Source organism: Phycodurus eques, chromosome 17 (genome assembly GCF_024500275.1).
Source record: "Phycodurus eques isolate BA_2022a chromosome 17, UOR_Pequ_1.1, whole genome shotgun sequence".
Lineage (NCBI taxonomy): Eukaryota > Metazoa > Chordata > Actinopteri > Syngnathiformes > Syngnathidae > Phycodurus > Phycodurus eques.
Genome location: NC_084541.1, coordinates 15680056 through 15693365, shown reverse-complemented (window position 1 = coordinate 15693365; position 13310 = coordinate 15680056). Strand labels below are relative to the sequence as shown.

The 13310-nt window shown below is 40.9% G+C and overlaps 2 protein-coding genes across 3 annotated transcripts; one reads left to right on the top strand and one right to left on the bottom strand.

Moving 5' to 3' along the window:
* Positions 1–38: 38 nt before the first annotated feature.
* alkbh4 (alkB homolog 4, lysine demthylase) lies at positions 39–3172 on the bottom strand. The gene is made up of 3 exons (XM_061702613.1): positions 3043–3172; positions 2612–2800; positions 39–2150 (listed from the first exon to the last, which is right to left on the bottom strand). The coding sequence occupies exons 1-3, from the start codon at positions 3142–3144 to the stop codon at positions 1629–1631; spliced, it is 813 nt and encodes a 270-aa protein (XP_061558597.1). The 5' UTR covers positions 3145–3172; the 3' UTR covers positions 39–1628.
* Positions 3173–3447: 275 nt separating this feature from the next.
* lrwd1 (leucine-rich repeats and WD repeat domain containing 1) lies at positions 3448–12764 on the top strand. 2 transcript variants are annotated; one of them, XM_061703015.1, is made up of 16 exons: positions 3448–3504; positions 4034–4120; positions 4200–4434; positions 4819–4938; positions 5013–5159; positions 6129–6200; positions 7379–7723; positions 8203–8317; positions 8405–8499; positions 9274–9484; positions 9574–9646; positions 10074–10217; positions 10293–10396; positions 11253–11411; positions 11861–11970; positions 12077–12764. In XM_061703015.1, exons 2-16 carry the CDS (start codon positions 4041–4043, stop codon positions 12221–12223), a joined length of 2157 nt encoding a protein of 718 aa, XP_061558999.1. In that variant the 5' UTR covers positions 3448–3504; positions 4034–4040; the 3' UTR covers positions 12224–12764. The 2 variants fall into 2 exon arrangements, with proteins under 2 accessions (XP_061558999.1, XP_061558998.1); XM_061703014.1 differs by having other exon boundaries at positions 7376–7723.
* Positions 12765–13310: the final 546 nt, after the last annotated feature.

Sequence of the window (13310 nt, the reverse complement as noted above, 5' to 3'; positions counted from 1 at the left end):
GACGGTTCCAATATATACTGTTTCAAGGTTACCAACAGCGCTATAGTTTGCACAGCAGCATAAGACTACTACTGCAGATGAAGGCACACTCAGTTACTGCTGTACTTGTTTTTCATTTGTTTTATATTTATAGCCTAGAAGTGTTATTATACAAATATTTATTGTAATCATGACATTTCGAGGTTATAAACAGTGAGCAAAATACCTTATTACTTTACTAGTACATTAGTCAGCAGAGGTGGCAAAAGTACTCACACTCTGTACCGATAGAACTAGATACTTGTGTAAAAAATAGACTGGTAAAAGTAGTACTGATTTAATTTGTTTACGTTAAAGTGAAAAAGTACACAAATAATTAAAATGACTTTTCGATGTTATGAACCACGCGCAATGAACTCAACCTAGTTTTCATTTAAACTGTCACGTGTGTACGCTGACTTCAAAATAATGTCACTATTTGAAAAAAAAATTTGTAGAATTGATATCAAACAGAGATGCGCATGGAGGTGTAACTATGAAAAGTTACATATGATATAAAGAATGTAGCTATAAAAGGGAGCTGTTTGAAAAGTTGGAAGAACATTGTCAATACAGAAATCATAATCTTTGAACAGAGGTTTGCTGTTAGGGTACAATTCAAATTGCATTGAATGAGTTAAACTTCACTTTGGTTCCTGTATTTAAAAGAGATAGGCTGTTATGTGAAATGAATATGACAAGGCAAACCGCACTCTACTGTAGTGGTTCCTTAAACAAATGAAACAAAATATTGTCAAATATGTCCCCAAAATTTGCATCAGCGCTGAATTTTAAATTGTTACGCTGTTTAGGGATGTGCCTGTGTTCAGAATTATCCACTCACATTAAAAGTGAGTCAGCACACAACTGTTTACAACTGAGGCACACAACATTTAGTGTGCCTCTGGCTAACCAAACAAAGTTCAGAAGTATGATTTTCTTGACATTTTTGTAGTCACATCTTAGAGCACAAGCCATGGTCTGCCTAGAGCTTCCACAGCAGCAGAAGGATTTCATTGTTCAAAGGTATTAGTCAGGAGAAGGGTAATAAAAGATTTTCCAGGGTATTAAATGTACCATGGAACACATTGAAGACAGTCGAGTGGAGAAAATATGGTATGGAAGTCCCACCGCAATTGATTAAAAGATGAGAAGAAAACAGGTCAGGGAGGCTACCAAGATGCTGACAGCACACTGAAGAAGCTGCAGCAATTCCTGGCAAGTACTGTCACTTTAGTATGTGACAACAATCTACTGTATTCTTCATACATCCGGGCTGTGGGGTTGTCAATTCCTCAAAAGTTGTACACGTTATAAGTCACATTAATGGTGGAAAAAGTTTTCATTTAGTTTTTGATTTATCTTGGTCTCGTTTATTTATTTATTTTTTTACATCACAAAAACCTGGCATTTGAATAGGGGTGTGTAGACTTTTTATATCCAGTGTATATAAAACTGGTTCACGGAAATAGGCCGGCTTTCACAGGCAGTGTAAAGGGGCTTTTGAGATTACATTTGAAGGCGGAAAATTAACTGAGTTGACTTTGTGGCATTTTTACAGAATAGCGACAAATAGTTTTTAGAACAACCAGATTGGTTGTGTGGATGGTCTAAACAGGAGCTCCATTGAAGCTCGCCGCGATGTTGACCAGCTGAGATCCCAGCTCGGCGTGCCGCCCACCGGGGAGAAACTCGGCCGACAGTTCCCTGTAGGTGCTGCAAACTCTGCGTTCCCGAAGGTCCTTCCGGAGAATGCCGTGTTTCCAGCGATGCCGCGCCTCCCCGTACAACGCGACCAAAGACCTGCGCGGGAGCGCCACGGCGACGTACACTTCGCCCGACAGTCCCAGCTGCGGGAGACCCTGCTCTGACGACATGGTCAGCGTGGTGCCGGACAGCATGTTGACGGTGACCAGGCGTTCCCCCCACAGCCAGGAGTCATCCAGGTGAGGGTCAATGGCAGAACCGCGCTGAGGGTGGTAGTCCAGATTGCATTGCTCTACAGGCTGGAAGCCCGACAGACTTTCCTCTTGTTGCATTCGCAGCACTAGTTTTTCACTCAACGCAGGAAGTCCACTGAAACTGGCGGGACGCACTTTCTTCTTCTTAAAGTTTACTTTTGGCCCAAAGTCCTGTAATATCACAATCAAAATTGCAATTATTATTACAGTGGTGCCTTGAAAACACTTGTATCACTAATCATCTTCCCCCATTGAAATGAATGGAATTGTCATTAATCCGTTCCAGCCTTGTCCCAACCCCCCAAAAAACAAAAATGTTTGTCACGTGTTTTCTTAATGAGAAAAACTGGATTCCGTAATTTATACTTTGTAAGAACATACAGTAATGACATAATTAAACAGAATTAAAAGGAATTAGTTTTTGTCCCACTTGCTGCTTTAATTCAATGCATATTGTGGCTAAGGCATATTGTTGCCTTAGCCACCTGGGGGCAGTATAGGACAGACTTACGGAAACTGCACATGGAGACACTCTCTTACGACAGTAATATTAGTCATTCTTCGCAGAGGATAAATAATATATGCCTCTGAGTATTGTTATATTGTCCGTCTACATGTGCTATCGTCCGTACCTGTTTCTTTCGACCCGACTGGGACAGATTCCAGACGTCCCGGTCCATGCTGCTTATCAGCTCCTTCTCCTCCTCCTCCGATAGGAAGTCCTCCCACAGGAACACTCCGGGAAAGGGGAACGACGCCGGCTCGCCATCTTTGCGAACGGCGAGCTTTGTCTCGGGGTCGTAGAAGAAAACATGCCCGTTCTACTTCCACGTAGAAATACTTGTTAAATTGGATTATTATAGGAAAAAAAAAAACATTTGACAAATTTTATTTAAAATGAATCCCAGTTAATTTCAGGGAACACCACTTGTTATGGGTAAAAATAACACGATATCCAGATTGTTCCACGAGAGCACCCGTAGCTCGTGATCTACGGCTAAATGTGTCGTACGCGACTACAAAATAAGTAAACGAATGAAAATCCAAAAAAACAAGGAAATACCTTCTTTTCGGGCAAGTGACTTTCTTTTAACGTCTCACACAGAAGACAGCGCCGGATACCTTTGCATGCACAAGAAGCAGCAACACCACCCGGAACCATCATCGTATCTGCATCTTCTTCTATTGAATCTTAGAGCTACGCGTCGCCTCAAACAAAGATAACTACTGCCATCTTGCGGGTAGTTTGGGAAGCTTGTTTTAGACTGTACATTGTTATTAAATAACTATTATAAACACATAAAATCATCTAACATGATGAGAACGCATGTTGACGACAATAACCACACATGTGATTGTATATTCAAGATACAGAAACAATTTTATTTAGCGTTGCTGGTTTTTCAATAAAGATCTTAAAATGAAAAAAAGGCACTTCCTGTTTAAACCACCCCCCCCTCCACCGGATATACGTCTATCTACCCCGGGAAAGTTTCTGTTGTGCTGTTTAGTTCGTGTATACCTCGTAAGTACATTTTATGACTATTACCTAATTTAGTTATCTAGTTTCATATCTCAATGCAAATTTAGACAAAATAGACTCATAAAATGTCTGAAATATGACTGAAATGTTACTCTTTCTTTCTGTTTTAAGTTCAAACAAGAACTGCAGGAAGTTCTCCGGGTTAGAGGCATTTCTTATGAAAATTAGCAGAAATTCTAAGTAAATAAATAAATAGTTCCATGAAGCTTCCCCAGTTTTACATTGAACTATTAATGACCGTCGGATTAAAAAAAATTATATACGTCAATATCTCGAATATTGGTCCATCCCTAAAATGTGGTTTAACTGACCACACCAAAACAAAGACACCAGACTTGTACATTAACTTATTTATATCTCTGTAACTTTTGATTTCATTCTGTGTAGGTCAAGTTGGTAACAGTAGTTGGGCGTGGTTGCGAGTCGTTCATCACACCTCCAACCAGGAGACTGTTCTTTGTTCGACTTGACCTCGTCTTTTACTGTAAGTGGTTTCCATGCTTTTCTACAGATAAACAATGGAGAAGATAACTGAGAAGCTTCTACTGGAGAAAGGCTCTCCAAAAACCAAAAGACTCGAGGAGCTCAAGATATTAACGTAAGCATGTTTTAAGATTTATTTACAGCTCCCCCAGTTCGTAGCTATGCCAAAAACTAACTTTTGAGCTCCTTTGCAGTCTTTCCAAGCTCGGACTAAAATGTCCCGACTTGCCGGTCAAGCTGCTGTCCCGCCTTCGGTCCCTGGAACAGTGGGATCTGTCTGGGAACAGACTGCAAGAGTTCCCCAAAAACTTGGAGCTACCTGAGCTGCGCTTCCTGGACCTCAGCGACAACCAGATGGAGGACGTCGCCTCTATGGCGTCTCTTTGCAGCCTGGAGGAGGTCAAGATGGAGGACAACCTTTATATCACCGTAAGGGGGAAAATAACAGGTTTATGGAACGCTAACTTAGGTGCAAAACTAATGAGATACGAGAGGTGTATCAAACATTATGCCTTTTTAAAGGCACAGTGAGAGGTATTCAGTTTAATATTGTGAGTGAGTGTAGCTGCATCCTAAGCGGTAGTTCTAATGTTTTGGTAATTCATATTTTTTTCAGTACTTTTTACAAATGATTTAATTATTTAATTATTTGTGTTTTGTTTATTTATTCCCACTTGTACTTGTTACTTATTTAAAAATATATATATATTTTTTAGATAGGAAACACAGGAAATTAACCTTGCTGAAATGTATCATTTCATACTTTAGTCACTGTCATACCACTTTCTATTGTCATAATGTTTTCTTCTGCAGGTAAGTGACAATTACAAGCTAATGACGCTGCTGCCCAATTTGCGCAGTTACAACGGCAACGACATCACCAGCACCGCCAATCACGTGCGCTTCGTATTCACAGAGAACCTGAGGACCAGGGTACAAAAACTTGCCGTCTCGTTGACTCGAGTGTGTTTCCAGTTGAAGATGTCCCCTGACAAGCTGTCTCGTAGATCATTGCCTTGTGGGAGAGGAGCTACAGCCTCCCGGATTCCACCACGGCGGGCAAAATGGCTGCCCTGGAGGAGGACTTTGTTCACGCGGCGCGGAAGCAGGTGAAATATGGACCCAGTTCGGTCAGCGACTTCACAAAATGGAAGGTAATGAAAAATAGATGTGAAATTTTTCCATATTTAGTGTCTCTAGTCCCTTCACTAACACTCCCTCTGATGTAATGCTCCACCTTACCTCAAATAAACACCCAATTTTCTTCCAGTGGTGCCACAGGGTAGCCAGAATTACTTGAAATGGGCATAGTAACCAATGAAGGGATCGTTAGGAATTAGTTGTACCGATTGATTGCTGTGGCACAACTCCTGTTTGCAGGATTATTGCAATTCAATATTGGTATGGAAACAGGTGGTTATCACAAAAATATTTGAAAAATTCATCGATTGTAATTTAATTAGTAATTACTTTTTCCATTATGTGGTTTTGTGCAATGCAATAAATGATTATGAACTATGAACAGAATACAATTTGTCTAGAAATTGTGTGGGAATGCTGACGCTGAACTGAAATTCTGTGGAATTAACGGAATGTGAGAGTTTGAAAAATGCAAAAAGCTGAATTTTAAGGTAGTGAATTTATGAAATTTCTCCATTTAATATTGGAATTTTCTCATGGGAAAAATGTGGAATTCTTCAAAAGTACGTAGTCAATATTTGTGGAGTGGCGAAAATTTGGTGGTGAGGTGAATTTTTAACTTTGTACATTCATTTGAAACTTATTTTTTCTTGTGGTACATGTAGGGTTTGTTAATGTAACTCTGATGTACTGGATGAGATGAACATTTTGAACATGCTCTTCGGCAGTCCCACAAATATTTAACTTGGTCGGAAGGAGTCTTACGCTATGCTTCAACTGGCCACTAGAGCGTGCACTAGTACTTGTACACAGTCTCATATAGCTTTGGGTGAATTTGCAGCTAGTACCTAATCCAGTGCTATGAAATCATGTAGTAGTAGTCGTAGTAGTAGAAGTGAATAACCGATTCATGGCACAATACTTTTTTGGCAGCCTGTCCTCCGGGAACTGTAACTTCATGTCTTCCATTGTGTGTCTTTTAGGTTGAGATCATGGCCAGGGAGTACCTGCGTTCTCTGACCGAACCAAAGGAGGACTTGTCAAACAAAACCACTGTAAGGCAAAAACACAGTGATCCCTTCATGGGATCCTCGGTTTACGACTCGATAAGAACTAGTTTACGTAGCGCCGTGAGTCATGCAGCACAAAAGGGCTTGCCCAGTTACCGCCATACTTACTGTTTTTCTTTGGATTTATATTTATGGCTTAAAAGTGTCTTTCATAGAAATATTTACGGTTATTGTGACTTACGGTACTAACACGTGAATGATACGTACGGCGCGGCCTAAGAATACATGGCACGGGAAGGCATGCTCAATTACCGCCGTACTGTGCATTTTTCATACAAATATTTATTGTCTGCGTTGGGAAATATTTTGTCCCACACTTGTGTTCATGCTCCAGAGGTGATGTTGGAAGTCAGACACGCTTTTGATATTCAATTAATGATGATGTAACCGTTGTAAATTTCAACTATGAACTTGAATTAATGTCGCAAAAAAAAAAGTTTTCATAACAGATGAATTGAAATGAAGGAAAAACAATTTTCTCGAATAAAAATACAAAAATACTGTTGAAATACAATACAAAAACTGCTTGATGTCGCTTTCTTTCAAGCACATCTGAACTCTGCGTTGTCCCCCAACATCCGCTGAGTCAAGCTTTTGATGGTGCTGATTTCCAGTGCACCACTCCGCATAGACTTTCCCTGGCTTTGCACAAATGCCAGCTTTAGGAGTTTGGGGTTTTCAACAGCGGTGGTTTGTCAAGAACAGATCCTCTTTCAAGAAACTTGCCATAGATAGCGTGAATTGTTGGAACAGTGTGAAGCTCCTCAAACTGGTGCTGAACTGCAATTGGGGACAAAAGAGCATATTGCTCGATGCAAATTTTACAACACTGCTCCAATATCAATATGATTAGTAAAGTGGCAGAGCCTAAGCTGTCAAATGTTGATGGCTTCACGTCTGTTCGAATGAGACCTGAAATAAAATAAACAAAAGGAAGTGTATAGTGACTTTTGGGACACACCGTATTTATGAGACATTCTGCTCCCACATTGCGTTAGCGTAGGTTAGTGGTAGATTCTGGTGTGTGTTCCGACTTATGTACAAATTTCAGTAAAGCCGTTGCTGTAGGAATGGAACTCCATCGTAAAGCAAAGATCCTGTGTAAAAGTTGTCACTAAAATTGTCAGACCCTGCATTCATGCTGTGTGCTAATCATCCAGCAGGTCCTAACCCCTGTGAAAAGGAAGCAAACCCTGGCGTTAACAGACAGCGACTTGCGACTGTCTCCTCGTAAAAAGGCGCGAGCCGATACCGCGGTGTCCTCTTCGGCCGAGGACAGCCCCGGCAAAGTCGGCCTTCGCCTGAAAACCCGGATGATCACCAGTGGCACTGTTCCTGTGAGCCCCACCACGAGGGCTCAGTGTCCCTCGACACCTACCCGTGCCTCTACAAAAAAAGCGGCCGCCAGCAAGCTTGCGACGCTGCCAAGAATAGCGACGGTGAATGGAGCTAAGAGTGGACAGAAGGAGACGAGTGATGATGTGATGAAGAGCATCAACGAGACGCAGGTATTCAAGCACAAAACTAATTTCGATTGGTTTGGCTTCTAATGCACAGTGGTGCTTTGATTTATGGGTGATTTTGTTTCGTAACTACACTCGGAACTGAAGCACTCGTACCTAAAATCATCTTTCGCCACTGAAATGAATGAAAATGGCAATCTGTTCCAACCCCACAAAAAAAAAAAAACTGGGGGCAGTTTGTTTTTATTATGAAAAATAGCACTCCACAGTCTTGTACTTTGTTAAAACAATAAAATATATATATATATATATATATATATATATATATATATATATTTATATAATTGAATGTAGGTGGCACGGTGGACGACTGGTTAGAGCCTCTGCGTGTATAGTATCCCTGTGTGTATAGTTATATTGCCTGTCTCCATGCGTCTCATTGCCTTGTACTCCTATCAAACTCTAACCCCTAAAAAAAAAAAGGTTACACATAATAATGGTGGTCCATGTTGATTGTTGTACAGCCGGTGCGTCTGCAGCCTCTTCACGTCTTGCAGTGTCACAGCAAGAAGGACAACCCAGAAGACTTCTCCACTCAACTTTGGGCCTGTGCCTTCCAGCCTCAGCCTGACTCCTCTGGTAGTTGTCCAAGACTCTCACTTGTCTGACTTGTCATGACCTGTGGCGATGACTACATCGCATGTTTTTGTTTTTTCTTTTCCACAGGAAGCCGCTTGGTTGCGACGTGCGGCGGAGACTCTCTGTGTGTGGTCGAGTGTGAGACTGGCATGGTGATGAAGAAGTATAAAGTGACTGGAGAGGTTTGTCTTGCCACTTGTTCACCTCGTGATTATAATGTGTCTTTATTACTTCTGGCCAAGGGGGAGTTTTCAGGGAGTTAAATTCACGCTACTGCGCATGAAAAAGCCTGCATCTAAAAAAAAAAATTCTGACAATAGTAAAATAACTTCTAAAATGGTATAACCAATGCATTAATTTTTTTAAAATATATATTTTTTGTACTTAAAAAATATTTAAATACATATCATTATTACAAATTAAAAATGTTAAATAATATTTTAAAAACTAACAGATTGGAGATAGACTTGGATGTCAACAATATATTTTTAGAGATTTTATTATTATTTTGTATTTATTTATTTATTTATTTATTCAAATTTGCATCAGCATTGTCAAAATCTGTAATGTTTAAGGTGGCTCAAATCCAGATTGCACGCTGCGCATACCAAATGATGAAATTCAACATGGAAAATGTTTTTAGATGTGCGCATTTTGTCCAAGCTACAGATGCCATTGTAACTAGGAAGGTTGCCAGTGAATGAGTTAAGTGTGTTTGTTTTTTATCCAATCAACTGTTGGGAGATCTAGGTAATTGTACAAACCATAATTCTAAACTGGTACTATTAAGCCTACCTTTGGCCCACCCTGTATGTTATGTTTATTATTCATGAGTAGCATAGCCCTAATTGCGATTCTGAAAACAAATAAAACCACAGAGGAAGTTTTATAAAAAGCCCTTAATCTGCTCCAACCCAATAAATAAACATGAATAAGTTTGGTATTTCTCTTCACAGGAGTTCTTCTCGCTGGCGTGGTCCACGGTGCGGATGTCCCGAGGAGACGAAGCCCCGGCGCAGCCCTGCAGCATCCTGGCGGCGGGCGGAAAGCGAGGCCTGGTCAAGCTGATCCACCCCCGGTGCAACGTGGCCTACGGCGAGTTCCGGGCGAGCCGCAGGGCGCTGTCAGTCCTCTGCTTCAACCACCGCCAGGGCAACTTCCTCTTCAGTAAGTGAGCACCGTCACCGTGACAAAATAAAACCCCTGTTTCACAAGAGTCACATTGAAAGGGCCGCTGTTCTTGTTTCTCCTTGTAGCGGGCTGTTACGACAACAAGATAGTGCTGTGGGACATCGGTGGGATGGACAGCAAATACAACTTTAAAGTTGTGTGAGTAATTTTTTTTTTTTTTTTTTTTTTTTATATAAAAGAACTATATTGGACCATGTCTGGGTCTGGGTTAACCAGTTAACAGCCAGCCAACTCTACACTCTCAGTCAGTGATTCCCACGTCACTCACCAGGCTAGCCCCCACCTTTTAAAGTCACTGATACTGCAGAAGAACAATGGGGGAGGCGACCCCAAGTGGACAACAACACCTGCACGTCACATGCCTGTTTAATAATACAAAATCACCTTTTATCTGATTACTCAATGGGATATTTGGTAGAATACTCTGTTCTAAAAATGTTCAACAGCTGCAGCCCTACAGTAGACTCTTGGGATATGATTAATCTTCCGTCTCAATCACTAATAATGCATTGTTGATTACAAGTAATGTGTTGAGAAGGTCTTTGTCGTCATGTGTTGCCCCCAGGCAACTTCTGGCGTTGGACAGCAGCTCCACCCCACTGCACATCTGCCTGCCGCCCACCAGGCCCGACACGCAGCTCCTGGCGGCGTGCGACGACGGCCTGCACTACTACAACACGCAGCTCGCGGCCAACGGCGCCACAAAGAGGTCGGTGTTAAGTTTTACTCCCGCAGTGGTCAGCTCAAACATCATTAAACCTAAGTGTCTTCATGGCGTCCGAAGGTCTAAAGAAGCGGAGGTGACCTTCCCGGTTTATGAGAAGGAAGAGAAAGACCTTAACTACCACACCGTCGACGGCCTCAGTTTCCTCACTGATGACATCGTGGGTAAGTGGACGCTCATTAGCCACACCAGCTCTGGATCTTATAAATCTGAATGTATGTGATTATAGGCGGGTGGGGGGCAAACTTTTCAGCTCAGGGGCCAAATTTGAGATTTAAAACAGCTAGGTCATTCTTAAGAAAAAAAGAAAAAAAAAGTTTAATGTGGAAGTAAAATATCAATGGCATCAGGTGGAATGCTCGTACCTCCAAAACCATCATGTTTGTTGAGCCATTAACATTGGCTCATCGAAGAGAGCAAGAGATATGTAAAATAGTTTATTTTAATAATAAAATCACAATTTGCCTTTTAATTTGTAACTCATTGAATTATAATAACTTAAACAATAATCAAATTAAAATAAAAAATTGTAATGTGTACCGTGAGACCCTTCATATTCACGGTTTGGCATGTGCAAAATTTGCAGATACCAATTCACTGTTTTCTATTAGAGCTATTACAATATATAGAGCTATTACAATAAAAGTATTTTTTGCCACCACCTTGTTCTTGGTGCAAAGGAACTATGTTGACGTGAATTGAGTAGCTTCTTGACAAAAGTAGTGTTTTGCTACCATCTTGTGGCATGTTGATGCCAAGGAGCTGTATTGAAGTGAGTTTCCGAGTTGCATTTAGACAAAAGTAATGCTTTGCTGCCATCTCGTGGCATCTATAGGCAATTATAAACCTTTTGGGGGCACTCGCAGGTTTTCGCTATTTGCAATTTATTTTACTTGATATTTTGAATTATTTACAATAAATAAATTAAACAATTACTTAATGAGATAAGAGAAAGGAGATAGGAGAAAGCGGGCCCACCCCTGTTATACCTAATGCTAATGTTGTTGTTTTCATGGTCAGCCTCCAAGAACTTCACGCACGGCTGCATCTACCTGTGGAGCTGGAACCGGACGCGATCGCAGCGGCCCAACAAGAGCGGCTGCGTGCGCGCCGCCGTCCTGGCCGAGCTGCGCTGGGCCCACACGGAGATTCCTTACCTGTCGCTCAACACCTGTCCCGGTAAGCCCCGCAGCCCTTTGCCTCCTCTTTACCACCCGGGCCGATGGGAACCAAACTGACATGGATGCCAGTCTTTGCAAATGACAACAAAACAACAAGAGCAAATAAGGCACAACTTTAAACTTTTAAAAAATTTTTTACCTTGATTTAAAAAAAAAAAGGAAAAAAAAAAAAAAAAAACTTTCTTGATGGATCTTTTCACTTCTTTTCTGTCCAAGCAATTATACACCTTGCTTCCTCCTATCTGACTATGCTAGCTCTTCAGTCAGTGTACATGTCAGTTGTGATTACAGTAAAATCAATTGTTACTCATTACCCTCCGGGCCAGTTTACATGTTTACTTATTACAATTTAGAGAGTAATATTGTAATAGAACTAACCACATGACTTACAAATGAGTGGTAATGCATAATGTATGACATTGAAATAACTAACCTGTCTGCCTTTAGGTCGAGCTTACGTCGTGTGTGGCGACAGCGAAGGCAAGCTGTGGACGTACCATGTCGCTAACCTCCAGAAGGACAGCTTCCAGACCGGGAAGCCCATCGAACCCACGGAGGTAAGCGGGGAAAGCAAAGGGGGTGTCCTCGGCGTTTAGCCCGAGAAGGAAAGAAACGACCTCACGGGTTCCGCCGACCCGTTAACGTGTCGCTCGTTCTGCTCAGGTGCTCCAGTGGCCCTCCCCCGTCCGCAAGGGCCTCGGCCAGGTGGAGGGCCCGTCCATCAACAGCTTGGCCATGGACCCCGACCTCCGGTACCTGGTGGCCCTCAGCGACAAGAACATGGTGATGGTGTGGAAGACTGTGCCCTGAGCAATTGAACACAACCTATTAATACTACTTGTATGATGAAGTGTCCGGCGAGAGTCGACACTCGTGTGAGTACCCAATGTTCTTTGGGTTCATTTCCAAAATTCAAGACGTCAGTGGTTTCATAACGTGGTGTAACGTTAGCCACTACCACAGTATGCAAACACGCATACCACCTCAGCTAGTTTTTTTATACTCGTAATCTGAGTACAAGATCATTTTTGATATATTTAAATCTTCTACATTGGTCAATTTTACTGAAGAAATGGTCACTGTGTGACATTTTGTTCTAATGATTTCGTCACTGTACTTTTATAGTTACTCAAGAGTTCCACAGAAACGCAGTGTTGTGTTGAAAGAGCAAACTCAGCATGAAACATTTAAGTACTGTGATTTTTTTTTTGGTGTGCCTTATTACATTTTATTAAAATGTTCTGACATTTTCATGCATGTTAATTAATTGTTTGTAATTTTTTAATTTTGGATTCTACTGTATATTTTCGTTTAGCTACAGTAGAGGTCCTAAATACTGCCAACTACAACCACAAGAATAAACATTTATTTTGAATGAAAATGAAAGTGTTATTGTCTTATGGGTGTTAATTTTTTAAAAATCCTTTTAAATATTAAATAAAAATATTTGTTTTTAAATACCATTTAATTTTAACTGTATTTAGGGATTATTTTGCATACCACTAAGGGGATGCCATGTATCAATCTTTGTGGAGCACTGATCCAATGTATACACATTTCCAACTTTTCACTTTTCATATTAAATTTATGATCAAATATATATATTTTATATATTTAAACCAATTACCATGCATTATGAGCGTTTCATAAAAAAAATTATACAGCCTTAAGCGACCTGCAGGCGTTATGTTCTGTTCCAATAAAGGTTTTTATATTTGCAAATTCCGTTTACAGTAATTCATTACAACGTTTCACGTGTACTCAGGTCGAACGTGTATTAAGAGTTTAATACTGCTGTTTTGTCTTTGAACTGCGAAATGTTTACTACCAGCTTTTTCACTTTTGTTTGCGCGAGCATGCGTGAGATGTAAGCTCCGCCCCCGATGTACTGATTGGC